The 23643-nt window shown below is 39.4% G+C and overlaps 2 protein-coding genes and 1 long non-coding RNA gene across 4 annotated transcripts in view; 1 reads left to right on the top strand and 2 right to left on the bottom strand.

The window, feature by feature from the left end:
* Positions 1–16: 16 nt before the first annotated feature.
* Positions 17–4755, top strand: LOC108136685 (structural maintenance of chromosomes protein 1A). The gene is made up of 11 exons (XM_017258007.2): positions 17–512; positions 570–718; positions 778–946; positions 1005–2027; positions 2091–2660; positions 2727–2982; positions 3035–3339; positions 3399–3499; positions 3553–4056; positions 4117–4294; positions 4356–4755. Exons 1-11 carry the CDS (start codon positions 117–119, stop codon positions 4416–4418), a joined length of 3714 nt encoding a protein of 1237 aa, XP_017113496.2. The 5' UTR covers positions 17–116; the 3' UTR covers positions 4419–4755.
* A 137-nt stretch (positions 4756–4892) lies between these two features.
* LOC108136693 (eukaryotic translation initiation factor 4E type 2) overlaps positions 4893–23643 on the bottom strand; it is a 43750-nt gene continuing 24999 nt past the window's right edge. Inside the window, exons 3-4 of one of the 2 annotated variants that reach the window (XM_017258017.2) lie at positions 6292–6440; positions 4893–5891 (exon numbers count right to left, since the gene is read on the bottom strand). In XM_017258017.2, coding sequence (XP_017113506.1) covers positions 5867–5891; positions 6292–6440 — 174 coding nt within the window. In that variant the 3' untranslated portion in view covers positions 4893–5866. Of the gene's footprint in view, positions 5892–5989; positions 6091–6291; positions 6441–23643 lie in introns of those variants that run through there. The other variant, XM_017258016.2, reaches the window with a different exon arrangement.
* The window catches only part of LOC108136697, a 32542-nt gene continuing 17351 nt past the window's right edge, over positions 8453–23643 (bottom strand). The window contains exon 2 of the long non-coding RNA XR_001773973.2: positions 8453–10067. This is a non-coding gene — a long non-coding RNA (uncharacterized LOC108136697). The remainder of the gene's footprint in view (positions 10068–23643) is intronic.

Raw genomic sequence — 23643 nt, 5'->3', positions numbered from 1 at the left:
CGATATATTCACTTTCACACCCTACCATCTCTAGCGTTGCTTTCTAGCGAAAAAAATAATTTCATTTCGCGCTCTTATTGTTATTTTTCGTGGGTTTTTGGCAACCGAAAGAGCGAATGGCCGACGAGGACGATGAGGTGTCGCACAGGATAGCGGCGCCAATCCGCAAGCCGGACGACGAGACGGCGTTTCTGGAGTACATTGAAATGGAGAACTTCAAGTCCTACCGCGGCCACATAGTTGTGGGTCCTCTGAAGCAATTCAATGCGGTCATAGGGCCCAACGGATCCGGAAAGTCCAACTTCATGGATGCCATCAGCTTCGTGATGGGAGAGAAGACCAGCAGTTTGCGTGTAAAGCGTCTAAACGACCTAATCCACGGCTCCTCCATTGGCAAGCCCATTTCCCGCAGCTGCTATGTGACGGCCAAGTTCGTGCTCAACCAGGATCGGCATATGGACTTCCAGCGCGCCGTGATCAGCGGATCCTCGGAGTTTCGCATTAACGGAGAGGTTCGTATCATGATAATAGTGCCTTTACAACCAAACCTAATTGAATGCCCATTTTAGAGCGTTTCGAGCAGCACCTATTTGAACAAGCTGGAGAAGATTGGCATCAATGTAAAAGCCAAGAACTTTCTGGTTTTCCAAGGAGCTGTGGAGAACATAGCTATGAAGACGCCCAAGGAACGCACGGCTTTGTTTGAGGAAATCAGCGGGTAACTTTTAACACGATTTCTTAGAAATCTGGATTTTCAAACTTTGTTTACATTGTCAGATCTGGCCTGCTTAAAGATGACTACAATCGCCTCAAGCAGGAAATGATAGTGGCCGAGGAGGAGACGCAGTACACCTACCAAAAGAAAAAGGGCATTGCGGCGGAACGAAAGGAGGCCAAGCACGAAAAAATGGAAGCCGATCGGTACACTCGGTTGCAAAACGAATACGTATGCCTAGCTACCATCTTAATCATATATAGTTTGTAACCACATATAATTCCCACAGAACGAGAAACAAGTGGAGTATCAACTGTTTAGACTCTTCCACGTGGAGAGGGACATTCGAAAGTATACTGGCGATTTGGAGGTGCGGCAGCAGGAGGTGAAGGCAGTGGAGACCCGTAAAGAAGCCGCCGATGAAATCCTGCGCGAGAAAAAGAAGGACGCCGGTAAGATAACTCGAGACCTCGCCAAAATCGATCAAGAGATACGTGAGTTTGAGACCCAGATGAACAAACGAAGGCCGCTTTACATCAAAGCCAAGGAGAAGGTTACCCACTGCAAGAAGAAGCTCGCTTCTCTGCAAAAGACTCTGGAGACGGCCCGCGAGGCAGACAATGCCCACCAGTCCGACATCCGGAAGCTCGAGAAGCAGCTGGCCGATGTGGAGGCCCTCAAAAAGCGGTTCGAGGACGAGATCGAGAATGAATCTCAGCGCCGGGGCAAGAGCGTCAACATGGAGGAGGGTCTCGTGCAGGAATACGATCGCCTTAAGCAGGAAGCGGAGGCCACAGCCACCCAGTACCGTTCCGAGCTGGACTCAGTTAACCGGGAGCAGAAGTCCGAACAGGACACGCTCGATGGTGAGACCAATCGCCGCGCCTCTGTGGAGGAGTCCTTCAAGAAACTCACTCTGCAGCGCGAGGAAGCTGTAAAGCGTCGGGACAAACTGATGGACCACATTAAATCCTCGCAGGCGGCACTAGAGGAGCAGAATCGCATCAAGGATGAGCTTCGGCGAGATGTTGGTAGCTCCAAGGAAAAGATTGCCGAGAAGCAACGCGAGCTGGAGAACGTTCGCGACCAACTTGGCGATGCCAAGAGCGACAAGCACGAGGATGCGCGGCGGAAAAAGAAGCAAGAGGTGGTTGAGCTGTTTAAAAAGCAGGTTCCAGGAGTGTACGACCGCATGATCAATATGTGTCAGCCCACGCACAAGCGCTACAACGTTGCCGTCACCAAAGTGCTGGGCAAGTTCATGGAAGCCATCATCGTGGACACTGAGAAGACGGCGCGCCATTGTATTCAGGTGAGTTCTGCTTGATCTGGTAGCTATCAGCAAGGAATCAGCAACCATTAAATTTTCCCACAGATCTTAAAAGAGCAAATGCTGGAGGTGGAAACGTTCTTGCCTTTGGACTATCTGCAAGTGAAGCCCCTAAAGGAGCGACTTCGTAACATCAGCGACCCTCGCAACGTGCGACTCGTCTTCGATGTACTCAAGTTTGAGCCGCAGGAGATCGAACGTGCTGTCCTTTTCGCAACGGGCAACGCTTTAGTGTGTGAGACTCCCGAGGACGCCATGAAGGTGGCCTACGAGATTGATCGATCGCGCTTTGATGCTCTGGCTTTAGACGGAACGTTCTACCAGAAGTCGGGTCTCATATCTGGGGGCAGTCACGATCTGGCGCGCAAGGCCAAGCGCTGGGACGAGAAGCATATGGCTCAGCTAAAAATGCAGAAGGAGCGCCTGCAAGAAGAGCTCAAGGAGCTGGTAAAAAAGTCGCGCAAACAGAGTGAACTCGCCACTGTGGAGTCGCAGATCAAGGGCCTTGAGAATCGGCTTAAATATAGTATGGTAGATTTGGAGTCATCCAAGAAGTCAATTAGTCAGTATGACAGTCAGTTGAAGCAGGTGCAAACCCAGCTGGACGATTTCGGAGTGAGTTGATTTTCAAATTAAATACATTTACATTAAGTAATAATTTTATCTTTATTATTTTCGCAGCCCAAAATCAATGAGATTGAGCGTCGTATGCAGAATCGCGAGGAGCACATACAGGAAATCAAGGAGAACATGAACAACGTGGAGGACAAAGTATACGCATCCTTCTGCCGACGCTTGGGCGTTAAGAACATCCGACAGTACGAGGAGCGAGAGCTGGTCATGCAGCAGGAGCGGGCACGCAAGCGGGCAGAGTTCGAGCAGCAGATAGATTCCATTAACTCGCAGCTAGACTTCGAGAAACAAAAGGACACAAAAAGTATGTACGGCAAATTAGAAAACTCTAAATCACTAATTGGCTTGGCTTGCAGAGAACGTTGAACGTTGGGAACGCAGCGTGCAGGATGAGGAAGATGCCCTGGAGGGACTCAAAACCGCTGAGGCGCGCTATCTGAAGGAAATTGACGAGGACAAAGAGAAAATGGAAAAATTCAAACAAGAGAAGCAGTCCAAGAAGCAAGCCGTAGACGATATGGAGGAGGATATTTCCAAAGCGCGTCGGGATGTGGCAAACCTGGCTAAGGAGATCCATAACGTGGGAAGCCATTTGTCTTCGGTGGAGTCGAAGATTGAGGCCAAGAAAAACGAGCGCCAAAACATACTTTTACAAGCTAAAGTCAGTTGTAATTGATAAGTTTTAAATCTAATGCATACTAATGTTATATTTCTTCATAGACGGATTGCATAGTGGTGCCTCTGTTGCGCGGCTCGCTGGACGATGCTGTGCGACAAAGCGATGCGGATGTGGCTTCCACCTCCACGGCAATGGAAAATCTGTAAGTTTTGTAACCGTTGATCCCCAAATTGTTTATTTAAAATACACCCTTAGAATTGAGGTGGACTACGGATCGCTACCACGAGAGTATACCAAACTGAAGGATGACTCCGCCTTTAAAAAAACCCACGAAATATTGCAAAAGGATCTGCAAAGTAAATTGGACGTCCTGGAGCGCATACAGACGCCAAACATGAAAGCTATGCAGAAACTGGATGCCGTCACGGAGAAAGTGCAATCCACCAACGAGGAGTTCGAGAACGCGCGAAAAAAGGCCAAGAAGGCCAAGGCGGCATTTGAGAGGGTAAAAAACGAGCGATCTTCGCGCTTCGTCGCCTGCTGTCAGCACATTTCGGATGCCATCGATGGAATCTACAAGAAATTGGCTCGCAACGAGGCGGCCCAGGCGTATATCGGACCCGATAATCCCGAGGAACCATATCTGGACGGTATTAACTACAACTGTGTGGCGCCCGGTAAACGATTTCAGCCCATGAACAATTTGAGTGGCGGTGAGAAAACAATCGCTGCTTTGGCTCTGCTCTTCTCCACCCACAGGTAACCTTAACTTCTAATTTAAGCGACCAGAATATCCAGAATAACTATTTTCTTACTTAGCTATAATCCAGCGCCATTCTTTGTGCTGGACGAGATTGATGCTGCCTTGGACAACACCAATATTGGCAAGGTCGCTTCGTACATCAGAGATCACACGACCAACTTGCAAACCATCGTTATCTCCTTGAAAGAGGAGTTTTATGGTCATGCTGATGCACTTGTAGGCATTACGCCTGGGGTACGTATGTACCTATGTTTAAACGTACAGTTATTAAATTTCGTTTACTGTTGACTTTCAGGAAGGTGACTGCCTCGTATCAAATGTTTATATAATGGACTTGACGTCGTTCGAGGACACGTAAAGCGCATATTTGGGATTAATATTAAGCATTAGATTATACATAAATATAAAGCTCTCAGTTTCCAACAAATAAAGCCAGTAAATGTGTAGCTTTCTGATTCTTAAAATATATAGCTGATTTTAACAACACAACTTGGAAGATTAAAGTTGGATTCGATTTTGGCATTCCAATCAGACGAAAAATAGTTAATTCTAAAAAGAAAACACGATCTTTAAAAAAGAATCTAGTTTAGTAAAAAGGTTTATAGCTCGTAATATTTCCATTGGCTATTAGGCCAAATTAATGCACAGGTTTAAAATTTTTAAAGCAAGGTCATTGAATAAATACGTCAAAATTATTTATCAAACCCTGTCATCTCATTGTAAAGATTGGAAAACAATAAGAGAATCTTTGATGTCATTTTATTGTTTCATTCTATCCGTTTTTAATACTTACGCCAAAAATGATAATAATCATCAAGCTGTTTTGAATATATTTTTGCATCTTTAATAGTTTCCTTTATTTGGGCTTGCGTTGGTTGTACTGTACCGGAGAAAGTTTTCGGGAGGGATAAACATTCGGATGTGTGAGACTATAGATCGATTGATGGTTGTGGTGCTTCTTGGGTGATTGGCATATTTAAAACAACTGGGTTTTGCTTTTAGTTTCAATTTTTAGTTTTTCTTTTTTTTTTCTTCACGTAAAAAACTTTTTGTATTTCTTCAAGAACAAAAACAAACAATTTGATTATTCAGTTTCGGTTTGTATCATTAATTTAAAATAATCATTGCAAACAGATTAATACAGTATCGGCTAGTAAGTAAGTGTGTCAGTTTCATTGATTCATTATCTTGTGTGTTGGCTGCCTGCCGGCTATGGCGATAATCGATAAGGCTACAATACAAGGGCACGATTGTGGGAGAGGTGGTCCAATCGTTTTGGGGAGATTGAGATAAGGTTCGGTAAATTAATACAAAATAAGCTAAGATAGAGTTTTAGCCAAATTGAAGGCTTTTGTATCAGGCAGTAAGGGACTTTGATTTAGTAGGGAATGCCTAATGTAAACTTTATACATACAAACTAAAATATTTATGGCGTTTCATATATACACACACTTTGTAAACTCGTTTTAAATACAAAGATTTGTCTCATTAGCGCTTAAATATTAATTTGCCTTGCTATGGGTTGGTTTGATGTTTGGGTTCTGGGGCGGATGAGGCTGAGGCCGAGCTAGCAGCCACTCCTGTCCTCGTTGTTGATGCGGCTGGCTGTCAATGTTGTCGGTTCGGTTCCGATGAGGCTGATGTTCTTGTGTGTCCACGATGGTTCCTTGTGCTAACTGTTGGTGTAACTCTTGTCTGTGCTGTCGATGAACTTGTGACTGTTGCTGCTTTCACTAGCGACTTATATTATCTGTTTGTGTAATTATTGTTTTTGTTTTTCTTTTGTTTATAGTTATTTACTGAATTTCAGCTTTTCAATGGGCCTTTATTACTGTAAAGTAAGATAAGAATATTGGATATTTTATTAGTGTGTGGTAAGCTGGCCGTATCGATACCCATTTCCCCACCCAAACCATAAACTTTATCCAAAATCATCAAAGAATTTTAATCATGATCTTTCATTTCTTGTATTGAACGAGTATCGATTTCGATTAAACGGATTCCCCAGCTTTCGATTTCGACGCCTGGGCCTGCGTATGGTACAGGTAGTATTCGGATTATTAGATTAGTTAGGAAGTTAGGTAGTCTCAATACTTTGATTACAAAATTGTTTCGCAACATTCCATTCAAAAAAAGAATTTAAGTCTTAACTTGTAGTTAGTTAATTATAGATATGTCACTTTCTTTAAGATTGTAAATTTAGTTTTGGTTTGCTTAAATGTTATACTTACATTGAAACATATTTAAGGCTATCACAGTGTATCTTATACTCCATTGCCGTTGTTAGAGGTATATTTAATATCCTGCGTAACGTATCACGGATACGTGTTGTACTGGTCATGTCAGTGGCAGTCCGGTTCCATACTGATAAGCTATCCTCCTGTAGGTAAAACAAACAATGAGTTGGGTACACAGAAAAGATAGTTATTGAGTCTGGGAAACCATGCGAAGTCGTGGGATAGCCCTTGGCAATTTATGAAGAATAAAACACCTTTTGTTGCTTTTTTGTTTAATAATTTTTATTTCTCAATCAATATGTAAGGAAATCATTTCACACGTCTGACCAATTGGAAATGAAAAAATAATAATAATAATGGTAATAAGAAACACACTTGATATTAACACAAAGGCAAATCTAATTTCTTAATTTAAGTTTTGTTTTTCTCATTTCGATTTTGTTTTATTACTGAGTTTTATTTTCACTTGTTTGCTGTTACTGTGCTCTTCACATTTCTTTCGTGGGCTTCTGTTCCGTGATTTTCTTTTGCTGCATTTATCGTTTTCATTTTTATTAATCATATATTTATTTATATATAAGACTAACACTTAAGTATAATGTTTGTTTTTCATTACTTTTCATAATTAACTAAATTGTCTAAGGAGAGAGAAAATATATGGTAATATGCCATTTGTTTTTGTTAGGGATTTTGTTTGTTTTTAATTTATTTTTTTTTTACTTTTGTTATTATATTATTTAAACATTTTTAACAATTATGAGTATTTGCTCAAAAACTTGACTTGAACCGCTTTTTGTAGCATTTAGCACGGCTTCGTTTGTGTGGTTTTGTTAGTTGAATTTTGATTTCCTTTTAAGTAGGTTTTACTGTGGTGTTCGTGTGTGCACACAAAACTAAATTGTTCTTTTTGCCACTAAAGTTTGTCGCTCGCCTTCTCTCGTTTATAAATGGTTCGTTATTTTGTATCGACTTGTTATATACGCATATATAATGTTTATAATCGGTTTACATATGTGTGTGTATATATAGGTGTAGCATTAAGTTTGTGTGGCTGTGTCAGTGTGGTGTTTTAAACGCTTGTTAAATTGCACATTGATATTTTAATATTTTGTAAATATTAAACTTTACTTCGTTTGGTTTTCATTTTTTGCTAATTTATTTGGACTATCTTCGGTATATATATTTGTATGTATGTATAATTTATATATATGCTAATTTGTAACTATAATTAAAATATATGTATAAATATTTATTCATGTTAGTTCTTGACTTTCTTGGTTGTTTTATCATACTTGGAAATATACTTTCATTATTGCTTCTTGAATATACATATGTGAATCCCGTTAAGTTTTTACTTGTTTGCATTCGTCCTTTATTGTGATTGTGTTTCTCTGTGTATGGTATCTTCAACATCCTGTTGTCTTCGCTTTCCGATCCCAAATTGGTTTTCATTTGCTTGTTATTGCCATCAGTTTTGGTTGCCGATTTTGTTGATTGCTGTCGTCTGGGTGCTGAGTAAAAATGCTTCGATATGCCTGGAATTATTGTTGCAATTGATGCTACCAATGCACGACACATCCATCAATATTCATCATCAACTTTATTATTTTCATCGCTGAAGCTAAATCTGTCTATCCCTTTTGCTCTGTTGATCTTAAGCCTTGTGTGTGAGTGAGTCTGCTTGTGTTTCGATTGTTGTTGTCTCCTTCTAAAGGCTGCAAGCAAGTTGGCGATGGCAACCCTACGCAAACAGAGTTGCTTGTGACGCCTAATTCCATTCCACTCGTTCCTTTTATTTTCATTGTTCATTGGTATTTTTTTTTTTTTGCTTTTTGAATTTTATTCAATTTTAAAGTACAATTGCACGAGTGTTTGTTGCACTCGCCACTAAGAATATTTTTTGTCATTTTTTTTCTGGCGTTTGTTATAGAAATTGATTTGATTTGTTACTAATTATTTATATATAGAGTTTTATATATATGCGTATGTATATATAAATATTCCAAATTATGTTAATATTAAAATTCTAATTTTTATTAATTGAACTTTTGCGCTTAAATTTAGCAATTTATCTGTTATCCGTTTCTTAGCTTTTTTTTTTTTATTTTCGTTCACGAAATAAAAATGACAAAATGAAACAAATTAAAGAAAAATATATATAAATGTCTGTATTTATTGCGGAGCCAAAACTTATAAATAAATTAGACAAAAACTAAAGCTAAACATATAAATAACAAGACAACTAAATAATGGAACCTAAAAACTTAATTAAAATTAGTTTATTTGCATTTTTTTGGGTTTGTTTTGAGCTTGAGGATTGAAGAGACTCAAAGTTCAATTCTTCGTATTAAATTTCTCATTTACATTTGATTTGATTGGTGAGAAGTGGAAGAAATGCGATTCAAGTAGAAAAACTAAAATGTCTTCTTCCTTTACTCCCGGAAATATTATTTATATTATTATATAATTTCGTTTTCTCTGTCAATATCTTACAAACATTTTGTGTCTAAGCGGAGAGGGGTGCGTGCTTTTATACAAGTTTAGAAACGAACACATTCACGTAGATGGAGAATAACCATTAGTGTGTGGGTTGCTCCCCTCCCCAGGGGTATATAAATATATTGATCTGAAGAATGCTGGGTAATAAGAAGAACACCAAGGCCCCGGCTTGAGTAGGTTGGTTTAAGGCCCAAAATGTTTGCTAGACGAAGCCACGCGTTATTTATATGTTTACATAGAAGAAGATATAGCACACACATAACAAATAACCAAAAAGATCTCGAAATGTGGGATTCTACGTTTCTGCTTTTATATACGCACAACATTTACATAGAATTTGTATTTTATATCTGTATAATTTGTTTTGTTATATTGTAAGGTAAATGGGGTAATCTAGATTTGAAAATCATTTTACATATTTATTTTTAGTAGAAAAACGCAATTTTATCTCGTGTAAACAGCAAAATGTTTGATTTTCTGAATTTTGCCATACTTTTAGTTATTATTTAAATTTAATTCGAAAAATCTACTTAGTGAAATTTGTTACGTTGGTTAAACATTTTGTATATATCATTTTTTTATGTTTAGTTTTCTTTAGTTTCCATGTTTGTCGATTGATTTATATATATAACATCACATTATAATAGTTACTAATTAATAGATTTTCCCTCTTTTCAATCGTCTTATTTATTTTAATTTTATAATAATAGCATTTGCAAGATGCACAAATATGAACTTTCATAATAAATATTAGATTTATGTTTACAATTTCGTGTTTCTCAAGCTTTACCACTGATATTGCTCAAGACACAACTCAATGTAGACCACAATAATAATTATAATGACTATTTACATGAAAAATCTAACGAATTCAAATCGAACGAATTAGATTTAGCATCTGTGTGTTTAAGTGTACTTGTTTTCAGGCCTATGCCTTCGCTTCTAAATGGTAAATGGCAACACGTGCTAAGGGACACAAAGGGTTAAGGGTGGGGAAATTGAATTAAGACCAGTACATCCTCCTCCTTCTGCCACTGCCTCATTTACAGCAAATAAACTTGATGGAATTTAATTTGCGTGAACACCGAAAACGCTTCGCCACTCGTGGGTTCCATTAATTTTGGCCCAGACCAGGCCTGTCTTAATTAGAGTCACCGCTCCTCGCCGCTTCGTTGGATGGGGAGACCTTGCTAGCTCTTTCGTCCTGGCTACGTGACTCCAGGGCTCCTCCGCTCATTTGTATGCATTGGGCGACTGCGTTTGGTTTTTATCTAGAGCGAGAAATATACGAAAAAGTGTTAAATGATTATCAAACTGGAGCTGCGGCAAATTGTTATACTCTCTCTCTTTCTCTCTGCGCGTTTCCCAATGCAACCTAAACAGTGCAAGACACGTCCTGGCAATAGCAATGCGACAAACAAGGAGCGGAAATGAATTTTCAGTGCATCTGTGGCAGTATTCGGTATTCAAAAAAAGGATATACGCAGAGTACATACGTAGTTCAATACCATCTAGCAAATACTAAATCCAGTTAAAAAGATTTAAACCTGTTTCCAGGAATGAAGAATAATAAATTACATCAAAATATAACTAAGTATCCTGGCAGATATTTTCCCCTGTCCGGATAAAGATCCAGCAACAGGAAGTTGCGCTCATGCCAAATACCCACCCATTCACACAGAATCCTGGCATTGTCTACAGTCGAAGGTCAGATGATGTCGCAACCACCGAACGACCGACCACAGAACGACTTTAACCTCGAATGCTTTTTGCATGCGTGTACGCCACTCAAGTGGCTCATTATGACCAGCTGCTCACCAATACCCAGGCACACCACACACCAGGACACACATCTATCGCCTACTTGAAGTGTGGCGCGTGTTAGAATTTCATTAGATCAGAGCGATGGCCGGCCACAGGCAGAAAGCATTTTCTATTTATTTAATTTGGCTTTAGGCAACCAAGACGAAAGCGTCAGAAAAACTGAAGCCATGGGTCCTTGTCGCCTGGCTGATGACATCAGCCAGAATCGCGATATCCCACTGACCAGCCAATAATCATTCAACACAAGAAAATAAATTCAACAAGTTATTATTAAGTTTAATCAAGTGAAAAGGTACATTAAAATTTGACTTCTGCTTTTCCCATCGTAGCCTACTTTACAATTTATAGTATCAGTAAGGCTTTATGATTTTTTTCAGTGTGGGAATCGCGGAATTTGCGTCACTGCTGTTGCTTGCCGTTTTTGCCCATTTGTTTTTTTGTTGTCTGACCCACGCAATGTTTAAAAATAGTCGCCTTTCAATTGATCTCTCTTCGTGAAGAGCACAGGTCAGAAGTAGAAAGAGCATTAAGTCGAGTCAATTATTAATCAATACTGCGATGTATTAAAGTTCGCTAAAGTTTAGTTCAGTTGATGCTGCCGCAGTTGTAAAGTGGATTTAACACCAATCTTTATAAAGGTTATTTAAATTCTGACTCTTAACTGCTGTCTTAGTCTAAGTTTGAACATACGGTTGGGTAAATACTTGCATTTAAGTTTTCATATAATGCTTAAGGCACATTCAGGTGTAATGGTGCAAATTCCCTGTCGAGCTATCATATTGAGGTGTAATTGTATTACTTAAGCCCAAAAACAAAATTTTTTTTTAGTTCAAACACCGTTAATTATCAGGGCGAGTGAATTTTCTAATAATCAATGTTTATCTGCTCAAAGGCAGCTGGGCGGCTTAAATCAACTTTATTATATCGTAATAAATCCCGCAAAAACAGGATAATTTGCTGCTGTTTGCATAGCCCACAAATCGGAGGACACAACCACATATTACGCCCTCGTGAAGATGTGTGGGTCGAAATGATATACATAAATCGCACAGAATCAATTTGAAATGTCAAAAGGCAACGGCTGAGCTGCTGTGCCTGCCATTTGAAGACCAGGCCTGAAATAGCAACAGCCAGAGCAGCAAATTGAATTGAACTAGAGCCAAAAAGGGAGGTTTGTCTATAAGGAGGTGGTTGTGGAGGTTGCCACTTAAAAGCCGAGTGACGTGCCGAGCCCGAGTGGGCCGTAAAAGCGAACGCAGACCGAGGAAAATGGAACCTATACCCGACGACGACCATCCCTCACAGATCCCCCGATAACCCCGATGGCCATCGCCAATCTTCAATGTCGACCCACTGATGCGACTGACTTTGACATGACAGTTTAATTGAGGGACAGCTCCTTCCAAAGCAAAATCCTCCCAACCCTACTGTAAGCCAGCCCTCTTTCCTTCCGAAACAAAGGAAATACAACGCGAGCTCAAAAAGTATGCAAATTAGTTCGTCTCCCAGGGAGACAACCACCGATTGGAGACTTAAGCGCAGTGGAGTCGAGCGGAACCTTTAGCCTTTTTGCCCATTTCCTTTGGGAAGGAGCTCAGGGCCCTTGACTAAATTTAAAATTTATGATTTCAGTGGAGGGAAAGTGAACAAATAGAGGAGTACGACAATGAACTGAGTTGACTCTCCAACTCAGCAACTATTTCTCAATTAAGTTTTTTGTTTTCACAGTCCAAGCGTTAGTCATTATTTTTAATTAAAATGTACAACAAGTTATCAGGAGTTATTCATAAGATGAACAGCGCTAGCAAATACATATTAAGTGAGGGGGAAGTAAACTTTTAACCAAAATCCCTGGATCATTTTATTCGTCATCGTCTAAATTGAACTGAAATTTGTTAATGTAATTGTAAACAAAGATCAAATGAAAACCTGGCAAAAGCCATGGCTTTTGTGTCGCCAAGGGATGTTAGTCGGTGAACTTCAGGCGGCCAATCGAGTAGCAAGAACAAAGAAGGCTGAGCGCGGGCGACAATAGTGGGAGTTTTGGTGGTCATCCATCAGCAGAACGAGACAGAATGGGATGGAGGCAGAGAGCGGGACGTACCGCAGGAGCAAATTGCCTGGGCGTGAAATGTTGGCAAAGCTGGACACGTGCTGTAACCCATAACCCATTGTGCCGCTTACCTCCGAACTCGGCGCATGCTGGGGATTTGTGGTCTTGGGTGGTATCCAACCTTTTGGATGGTGGCTTAGTGGAATGGGGGTTGTAGTTGGACTGACTATATACTGCAGGTAGCGGCATCGGAATTCCATCACTATTTATGTGGCTCGCGTACGCAAATCCTCAGCATGAAAGCTGACCAGAAAGGACAGCGGTGACGGGGCTACATGGGTAATGAAGCATGTAACTTAATCAGGGGCGTGGCAGGACGCACCCACACGGTCGCACATTGATTTCAGAAGCTGGGCTACATGGCTGCATGGCTGCATGGTTGCCTGACTGCAAATTAAACCATCAATGACCCTGCCCCCCTTGCAAATTGCGTCCGACAGTCAACAATGGGAATAGATGGTGGCATGGTATGGGTTTGTGAAGCAAGAAGAATATTAAAACCTGCAAACAGTGCTGCAAACTTGGCTAGAACTTTACAACCCTACCTATATCTTTAGATGGAAGTGAAAAATCCTGAATTTATTCATTTATACCATTTAGTAAATCTTTTAACAACTCTTATTTGTAGATTGCGGAATTTAAAATACGAAAAATGTTAAGCAAATTTAAATTTACTTCTTAAGAAAAATGTAATGTTTGTATCCCTTTTAAGTTCTCGTTACGCATTAAGTACAACAAATAAATGCATATGCATGTATAGTGACACAAACGGTGTGTGGGATGTAGATGCACTCTGTCGCTCACCTATGCAAATTAGAGCAGGCAGGTACGTTGTCCTCATCAACATCATCATCCAGATTATCATCATCATTAGACATTTCGGAATTGCAGAGAGAATGCGGAGGGATTTACATACATTTCTTTGCGTCTCCCATGCAACGACAATCACATAATGGCCATAAGTGATGAGTAAGCCAGCATGTCCATGCCCACACCCACGTCCACTTACTCCCACTTGCTCCTCCCGGACTTCCTGCTTTGTCCTCGATTTTCCCGTTCTCCATTACCGTTAAAATGTATTGCCTGCTTATAGGCGCGTGCGGTTGAGTGACAGTTTAGGAGTAAGGGCCGAAAGATGGCCGGATGAGCTAGTGGCTGGTAGGCTCTTTACTGGGCCATCAGTATAAGCAAGAGTACCGAGAGTACTGCTCGCCAACGAAGTTCACATAAAGTGGTTATTGGCTTGAAATGTCAAAATAATGTTGCTTGGTTTGAAAAGTTAAAACTTTGCCACAGAAATCAATGTAATGATATACATATTATGTTAACAAAAGATCGCACTGTAACATACGTTGCTATTCAAAGTTTATTTGACTGATTTATTGACTGCTGGCTTACCGTGCGTATACATAATTTTTATTGGATCATACTAAATTATCAATTGGGATATCAAATTTGTTTGCCAGCCACATACTTATTTGGCCTGCAAACTTGGATCTCGAATTACACTGTACTTGGATGTGGCTCAAGTACTTGGCCAACTCTGCTTTGTTGGCAAAAAGGCAGAGGAAAGCGGGTATGAAAACTATCTGACGACAATGGTTCCTGCCAGCGGCACACTCCACAACCGTCAGTACCATACCTTTCCCTATTTACTCCCCCTATACAGTGAGGAATATCGTACCTCCCCAAACGTCTGCGTAAACCAATTTTAACGGTTTAACTTACAGCTTATGCTGGGGGTCCTTTGTGTGTTTGTGTGGTGGCATTAAACGTTTGGCCAGGTTTCTTTACAATGCTTTTATGTTTGCACAAATGATGGCGTCGCCATGGCCAACTTCCCATGTTCGGACACACACAGTCTGGATGTGGGAACTCAGAAAACTGTTGCCAAGTCAAGCGCTTTCTCTGACTCTCCCAAGTTTATGCATGAAATCGAGATGGGCGAGAAAAAAGAGGAAAGGGCGCAAAAGCAAGCAGTAGTCCAGTGTGTGTTTCTGACTTATTGTTATGCTGCCACTGTGCCCAATTTATGACTCGAGGTCGGAGAGACAAGCGACATTCTCAAAGCCACCCACAAGGCAAACACTCACCACCCAAACACGACCGCTGCTCCAAGTTTACCTCCCAGCCCCGCCCCCAAGTTGCCCCTTAAAAATATATATAACTCGTGTGGGGTTGGAATTCCCTTTCGCCCTTCTGATATCATTGCCTCGGATAGGACAAATTCTATGCTGTGTAAGCTAGAAAAACAATGAAAATTTTAAAATCGTAGAAAAGTATTCATATTAAAAAGCACTCTTTACAAATATTTTTAATTCACAACGGTATTGGGTTTTAAAGCTGTTTTATAATGATTCAAGATCAAAATCATTTTATTTTATAGGTTGAATCTCGACTGCTTTTGAGAAAATTTAACTCAAAGTGGTAAAAAGGATTTTTTTCAGTGCGGGGTCTGAAAAGTTTCATGGCCCCCAAAACCTACCATACACATAAATACATGGACTTAGGTCCTGCGACTTGCTCGTTTCATCAACTCAAGCAGAACGACAAACGCACAGGGAGAGATTGGAAACGCAAGGATGAAGGCACTTGGGATTAAACTGGCAGCGACTTAACTCTGCCGCTGAAGTTGAGGATTTTGAATGCCTGATGAAGTGGTGGGCGTCGAAGAAGGCATCTCTAAAGCATGAGCCTTGCTCATCCCTGCTCCTTCATTAAAAGCTGCCAACTTATGCGATTTGATTTAAGCTCCTACGCTGTGCTTTTTATACATTTATATATAGACTTAAGCCAGGCAGTGTGCTTCAGCCCATGGAGTCTAGCCCAAGTGCGTTATGGTTCTTCTAAATTTAAACTAGATAAATTTAATTGCCCACTTTTGTTTGCAATTTTTCTAGAATAGTTGCCTACATTTTAATTTTTTCCATTTTTCAAATTTTATTAAATAATGTGAGGGTTTTTTTTATGGAAATTTTACAAAAACACTTAATAGAAAACTGAAAAGTTCTTTTGTGAACACAAACTGGCAAAGAATGCAAATGACATAAATCGATTTTTAGAGATTTTGCAGTTTTTATTAGAAATACAACGAAGGACGCCTAAGGAACCTCTAAAATATGCAGCACTAAATGTAAATTTACTTTTTGTTCGCAGAAGCACATCCAACAGAGGGCGAGAGATGTGTGTTTTGTGGGTGAGCGTGTGTAGGTTGTTGCGTGTTTTCAAGTGTTTGTTTGTTTAGCCTGCGACAATAAACAAGAACAACAGCAACCACCATCGACAAGCCAAATGAGCAAGCACAGCAAAGCCGCCTCAGCAACCACAGGAGCTGGAAAGCAACAACAGCGAAGTTCCTTGTTGTCAAGTGGAGTTTAATTTATGTTCAACCCAGAACGACCACCCAACCACCCACCACCCCCCGCTGAGCAACAGCAGCCCCACCCCTGTCCGCTGGCCACCACCTGACGCCATATTGGAGGCGCCTGCTCCCAGTTTCGCCTGTGCGCCCTGCCTTGCTTTCGGCGTTAACTTAATTTCCATTTCCAAATTTAGCACGTCTCGCTCTCTGGCTCATTCCTTTTTTCAGTTTGTCCCCTGACTTTCTCCTTTCTCCCCGGGCAGAAAGAAAAACTTTGGTCCTCAATCAAGCTTTATCATCGCACTCCGTCCCTTTACTATCGAATTTTTGGCAGGCTTAGTCAACATACAAATTTTAATTTAATTAATTATTTTTAGAGTACATATTTAAGAAAATGACTGACTGTAATTATTAAATTACAAATTCTTTCTTTCTTTATATTATTTCAGCTTTTTATATTTATTTAAACTTATGTATTTAATTAATACTTTATTAGTTTCTTTTTTTATCTAGCTACAGTTTTTTTCGTATGTTCTTCCTCAAGTTGCGTGTTAAATTCAAATTTTGTAATAAAACAAAGCCCAAGATGGCGAGCTAACCAACAAAAAAAAAAGGCAATGAGCAACCAAAATCCATTTCATCAAAATAAAAGCAAAGACGAAAAGAGCGAAACATTGAGAATGTTAATCGGGAAAAGTTTTTGCCAAAAAACTTTCATTAGACACTTGGATAAGGCAAAAATGTTCAAGTTGTTTGGTTGGAACAACCACCCACAGAAAAACAAGGGCAGCACAAGCAGACATAAAAACCAAAGTGACGTAATCAATGTTCAGAGAAGATCGTAAATAAGGAAATTCAAGTCCTGCCATCCCAAATTGAATTTTTGTGTAGCTAGTCGATTTTAGGTTTAAGAAAATGTGTAGAAGGCAGCTCAAATTCAAATCCTTTTGTCGAGAAATCTTTAATTGCAATCTCTTACCACCACTGTACCCAAATGCATCAAACTGCTGGTCACAGATTGAAGTGTGTGTGAAAAATTTAAATAATGCACAGATTAGCATTAAACTTCACGTAAAAGCCACTGCCAAATTGTGGTTCATTGTCCTTTTGTCGAGCCATTACCATCCCGTGCTGAATGAGAGTGTTCTAAAAGCCACTGTGACCCATTCTAAACACAAAGGCCAATTATTTGGCTTTCAAACTGGCAAGGTGGAAATGCAGTGGGAAATTCAACAGCAGCTACGGGCTCAATTACCTAGGGACAATGTGCTCAACTGCTTAGAACTTAGAAGAGAATGTGCACAGACACAAAATATTTCAGTGCAAGAGGTTTAGTATATTTTTTTCTTATATTTTTGGGAATACTCTCGTCACAGTGGGACTTTTAAAAATATTATTTAAATCCCATTTCAATTTTTTACTAAAATGTTTTATTCAAAGAATAACTTTATTTTATAAAAACATGACATTTTCAATAAAAGGATACGAATTTTATGTGCTATTGCTTAAATGATGAAGGTTTCAACAAGTTCGCCACTTGGTCATACTGTATATGTTTTATTCTCTCCTTCATTTAGCCCTACGTTGATGGTTTGACAAGCAATTTTTTATTTTCAGTTTGGTTTTACGATGTGTACACATCACACAATCTGTGCCCCGAATTGGTGCCAACCCCTATTAGGAATCCAAGGGGAAAGAGGAAACCCCGCCTTATATGGCCGACTAGCCAAATACACATGTTAGACGCACGTACTTACAACATATTTTTCAGCTTCTGCAACGCCTTCCTTTTATTTCAGGCCAAGCTGTTGCTATTTGCGCTGCGGCGACTGTGTGTGCTCGCCATACAGACATCGTCACGTATTATATAAGCATAAAACTATACACATACCATATACTGCACCATTCCCTACTAGCTGAGGAACAAAAGAGGGAATTTTTACAACGGCGTTGCGAAATAAATTCTGCCCAACTGAAAGCCACAGGGAGTTGATCTGACCCCTCTCAGGGGGTGCGAATGTGCCGGCCCATCGCATTTTGCATGCAACCCCCCGATCAGGGCTAATGCAATCAAGTGGGCGTGGTCAGCAAACAGCTAGAGCAAAAAAAATCGATGCCCCAACACGCAGGAGCAGTCACCGCAAACAAATTGAAATGCGAACTATACAAAATTATCGCTGAAATGGCTGCAGCGGGGTAAAATGAGGTCAGGTGGCGGCTTCGCTGAATCTAGATAGAGAATGTCCAAAACGTTTGTCAAATTAAACAATTAGCTGATATTAAACGGATATTCACCAGGGGCATTTATTCATTATACATAGACATATTGACCAATTTATTTATACATATACACTTGCATTTTGTAAAGAGTTACCCACAAACCGAATTAAGTTCAAAGAGATTTCAGCAGCAACCTTTATTATTCTGAAAGCAAATCTGGCAGATTCTAGATTTTCAATTTTAAGGATTGATTTACTTAAATCATTTCCATTTTTAACACTAGTCGCCGACTTTGTAAAGTTTTTCACTCGGTCAATATTTACCAAAAGTCAAAAAAGAGGTAGAAATGCCAGAATAGAGAACAAACATCAAATACAGAGCAAAAAAATAGTTTTAACGGTGCAGAGGAAGTGTACGCCTGCTCCAATTTTTTTGATTTTAATTTACAGACAATTTTTTTTAACTATAAGAATTCTAATCCAAATGAAATTGATATTTAACTTTTTAACAATAGTATTCTAACACCCAAAAAACTGAGAGCACCAGGAGGAATTAGAGAAAACTATAGAAGAGGAAATACTCTAAAGCAATGACAAGTTTGGCACTCACAAGTTGTCAGCGCTTATGAACACACCACGCGCGCCCTCATTTATGCAGCGTTTATTTACACGCCCAAACACAGACACTGGCACAAATGGGGGCGGTAAATATTTCATGGCAACATTGCTCTGGTTTAGCTCATTTTTCGCGTCGTTTGCAGATGGCACAACGTGTGCAAAAAGGACCGACAGCGGGAGATTATTAAAATGGGACTGCAAATATGCCCGCGATGCCATTAAATTGCAGAGGGCAAAAACAAAAAAGCCAACAAAGAAGTTTCCATTAAAAAGCAAAAGCCGCCACAAATTGCAATCAACCGACGCCCAGTTGTCCGCTTCTCAAAGGAATTTAAGTGAATCAGACGAATGCCAAAGGGATTACGCAGGAAAAAAGGGGACAATTCCGAAAGCATCAACAGAAAAATATTTTAATAAAGCCAGTGCGCATGCCAATTAAGTTGCTGAAAATAGATTACGGTATCATATTAATACAACCTTTTACTGGGGCTAAAAGCCAATACTATGTTAAAAGTTTGGGGAATCATTAAAGTTAATTATACATATTTAATTTAAAAAATTGATCTCAGCTACATCAATTATTTACAATTGAATCGTGCATTCACACTTGAATATACCACTGCTTAAATAATTATTGGGATACTGATCTAGACCGTAAATGATTTTATTTCTCCAGTGTATCTACATAGCGTGACTTGCAGTTAAAGTAGAGGCAACAAAATATCACATCTAGTTAAATATAATTACAATGACTAGAGTCAATTGGCGGCGGTCACCAAAGCTTGGGAATGAGTAGAAATGATTCACCGGAAAGCGACAATTAACACAGAGAAGGGCGTGAATATTTAAAACCACTCACACAAAATAAAAGCTAAACACGAAAAATATAAATTTTTCTATCTGCTGACAGCGTTTGACGTCATAGAAAGTTTGCCTCAAAAAAGACAAAATCCGAACACGTATTCACATATTTTTATCATTGCATACGCAAATCGATAGACTGGAAAAACGCACAAGTTAACAAAAGCAAAGCACACGTCTAATTAATAATGCGTTGCAAACTCTGATAAAAAATTCATTCGTCATGGTGAACGAAAGCATGCAACTGCAAACAGAAATTTGTTTGCTATCCCAGTTAATCAGTCGCTTTAGCTATACAATTTCAATTTCCATTTGATATGCCGTAAACAAAGGAAAAGAATTATATATGAATAAACACGAAATGGAAGGCAATTAAAAGTTTGTTACACGGTATGTAAATGTGAAAAACAGACGTATAGTTTTCAAAATAAAAATACTTTTTGTTAAAAAGTTTTCATTGTTCATTTAAATAGATAAATGTGGCATAAAATTGCAAATCAAAATTAGTCCCTGTAAATAATTTAGAGATTAATATATTGTTAATATAATTGTATCTCAGTGTTAGATGGATTTATACACCGGCATATGTGCATTTCTCTGTGAGCGGGTGATTGTTGGGTGGAAAATGATGGTTTCGTGGGTGGTATGGGAGAGTTCGGTTTGTGGATGAGGTCACTACTGCTTGCGTTGCCATCACGCACATTTGACATGCACATATAGTGACGCGCTCAGCATTCATATCTACTATGCATACACGATGCCAGTGCATTTATATTCACATATCTCTGTCTTACATAACGAGTGCTGTTCGAACCGCACTGGCTTTGCCACCACGCGCCTGTTAAAAACTCTAATGAATTACTATCGATTTTTTCTGCTTTTAATTGGATTTTTCAGATGCAAATCTATGTCGTTCATTTAAATTATGGCAAATAATAAATACGTGTTAAGCTGCCTGGTTAAGGGGACTGCCTTTTTGGTGTCCCCCAAATCCCTTAGCAGTCCTTGACACACAGCTGCATGACCATGTGCGTGTACATGTTGCTGATGTTTGCAAGACCTTGTGGCTAACATGGCTTCCATGTGGCTGACATGTAAGTGTCAACAGTTGGGGGTTGACAGAATCCCGTCTTGATTGCTTGGAAATCCCGTATACGCAATGTGGATTGCAACAAGACCAACTTGGATAATAAAATGACAGTTTGACATATTATTCGAATAATTTTAAAGATTTCAGTTGTTTTATTGAAAGAAAGAAAGAAATGCTTTAAAATCATAACACAAAATGTCGTGTACTCCCCATGTGGAAAACTATACATCGGTTTTTAATTTGCCTATTGATTTTCGAATTAACTGCAAAAAAGAAAAACAAAAGAACAATCGCAAGTATACGCTGTCTAGTACAGAGCATTCTTAACAATTTGTCTTGACCGAGTGCCCAGTTTTGAAGGCATTTACACATTGTAGTTATAACCAAATTTGTCATGAGAAACAATTGTGTGGACTGACAATTAATATGACAAACAAGTAAAACTATATATTATTGATTATTATTTGGCCACAATGAACTTAAACAAACTGGCTTAAGAAATAATTGTCTGGGCTGAGAGAAGGACATTAAGTTTGACTATATGTTCAGTTAATTTGCTATATTGATTTTTTGGCAAGCAAATTTCCAACAGCGAATACCCATCAAGAGAGAAACGAAATCAGTAAAATGAATGACATAAAAATCGCATTAACCCATATTTGCACTAAAATCGACGTCGGCCAAAGCGAATCAAATTACATGAGCGGCACAAGGCAGACAAAGGCAAACGACGACCTCTTCCATGCTCGCAACCCCCATATCCGTGATATCTTATCAACACAAGTCGTGCACAGAATTTAACGGAAACGGAAAGTAAATGGGAGTCATTTGAAAGGAATGGCGGCGAAGAGGAAAAGCGAGAGAAAAGGCAGAGAGAGAGAGAGAGAGAGAGAGAGAGAGAGAGAGAGAAAAGAGGGGCGGAAAGGGAAGGAATTGAAAACTGCTTGTGCGTGAGCCCCGAAAAAATCATTGAAAAAATATGAAAAGTGTTGCCTACTTATGGGCGCTCATTTAATTTGCAGCTTTGCACTGGATATGTGTGCAGGCGCGCATATGTGTGTGTGTGTACGCCAGGAGCAACAGACAGGATGAACACGAAACGTGCGGAAATTTGCAGCTGTCCCATAAATATAAATAATTACACAAATTAGCGAAAGTTGTTTATTTAATGAATTTTACATTGCTTACAGGAAAATGGCGTGTCAGGCATTTCCCGGCAAATTTCACCTGCAGTGCGATAAAAACATGGTTTAGCATATGAATTATTTTATTTTCAGATATATGGTTAAAAATAAAGTTTATCTTGTTATTTAATTTTGTGGTCGCAGTTGTGGTAACATTGACATAAAATTCCCGTTATATAAACATTTAAAAATAAATGATTTTGGTAAAATTAAAACTCATATCCCTAAAATTAATTGGCTATATCCGACGTGTGAGAATACATTTGCTCACCATTTCATACCGCACCAAAAAACAAACAATTTTCGGCTGCACACTGCGTGTAAATTAAATGAAAACTATGCAAATTCTCCAGTTCTGAAAGCAAATGCGCTGAAGGTTGTGAAAGCGAGTCCTGCTGAAATTTGAACCAAAAAGGACATTCAACAGCAGGCAGGGAGGCAACATTTTTCAAGCATCTCCTGTCAAGGATGCAGAAATGCAGAAAAATCAAGCCATTCAACCAAGCGACCAAACATTGTTCGGCGATATAAAAGGAACATCGAAAATTACAACCAGACAAGCAGAAAATCCATCGATTGATTCACCACCCACACAACCTTCCGCCACCCGAATGTTTGTCACCCACCGCACCGAAGTTCCTTATTTACAATGGTTATATGCTGAAATTTATTAAGCTTGTGTCTGCTGCAGTCTCCGCTACTGAAAATGGAGGATTTGGAGAGGATTTTATGGACATGCCAAGTGATTTTTAACGCAGTTGCAACAAGGACATCGCCCACAGATCCGATGGCAGCTGCTGTTGCCGTTTGACAGGATGCGACAGTACTAGCGGTCGGTATCGGGTAACGGATACACACCCCACATAAAGTATATCCACAAGACAAAGTTGTTCGAGTTTGTAAACTTAAAATAGTTGTAATTTTTGCTTTTCTTTAAATGCTCTCAACCAAACTTCATTTATAAGGCAAGAGAATTTTCAGCATTTAATTAAATTAATGCATTTTAGTCCAATTGAATTAAGATACCTTTTATTGAATTATATTTGTGTATTTTAAAGTGCAAAAAATTAAATAAATCTGTTAGCTTTATTGGAGAATTATAAATTTATTTGGAAAAGGAGCAAGACATGCAACTTATTTCCTTTTGCAAACACTCTGGTAAAGCAAAATCTAGTCATCTTTGTCACATGTTGCATACTCTCGTTCAATGGAAAACAGAACGGAAATTAATTGATATTGAAGCTCATCACCAGAACGATAATCTAAAATGGTCTGAAATTAATGGAAAACCACTCACAAAATTAATTACCGACAAATGGGCAAAGCGTTGCTAAGGGATGGGGTGAAAACTGGAGCAGGACTGACTGGCTTTTAATATTGAAATTCAAAATTGTTTCATATAACTAGCAGGAGCGAGGGAGAGGGCGAACGAAAGATCGACAGAGATAGAGGGAGAAAGACCCAGACCACAATGCCAAACTTTTTGCGGCCAAATGAGAGATGTCTATCCCCCCAAATCCCCTTAGAATTCCCTCCAATCTTTCATATCCGCCCCTATCTGTTGCAAAATGGTTTTT

Source organism: Drosophila elegans, unplaced genomic scaffold, assembly GCF_018152505.1.
Source record: "Drosophila elegans isolate 14027-0461.03 unplaced genomic scaffold, ASM1815250v1 contig_476, whole genome shotgun sequence".
Classification (NCBI taxonomy): domain Eukaryota; kingdom Metazoa; phylum Arthropoda; class Insecta; order Diptera; family Drosophilidae; genus Drosophila; species Drosophila elegans.
The sequence above is the reverse complement of the archived record's forward strand: the minus strand, read 5'-3'. Positions and strand labels throughout refer to the sequence as shown.

Excerpts from the sequence above, each read along its gene's own strand:
- LOC108136685 (XM_017258007.2), top strand. The coding sequence starts at position 117 with ATGGCCGACGAGGACGATGAGGTGTCGCACAGGATAGCGGCGCCAATC. Across the intron at positions 947-1,004 it reads CTCGGTTGCAAAACGAATAC|AACGAGAAACAAGTGGAGTA; the intron begins GTATGCCTAGCT and ends TAATTCCCACAG. Across the intron at positions 4,295-4,355 it reads TTGTAGGCATTACGCCTGGG|GAAGGTGACTGCCTCGTATC; the intron begins GTACGTATGTAC and ends GTTGACTTTCAG.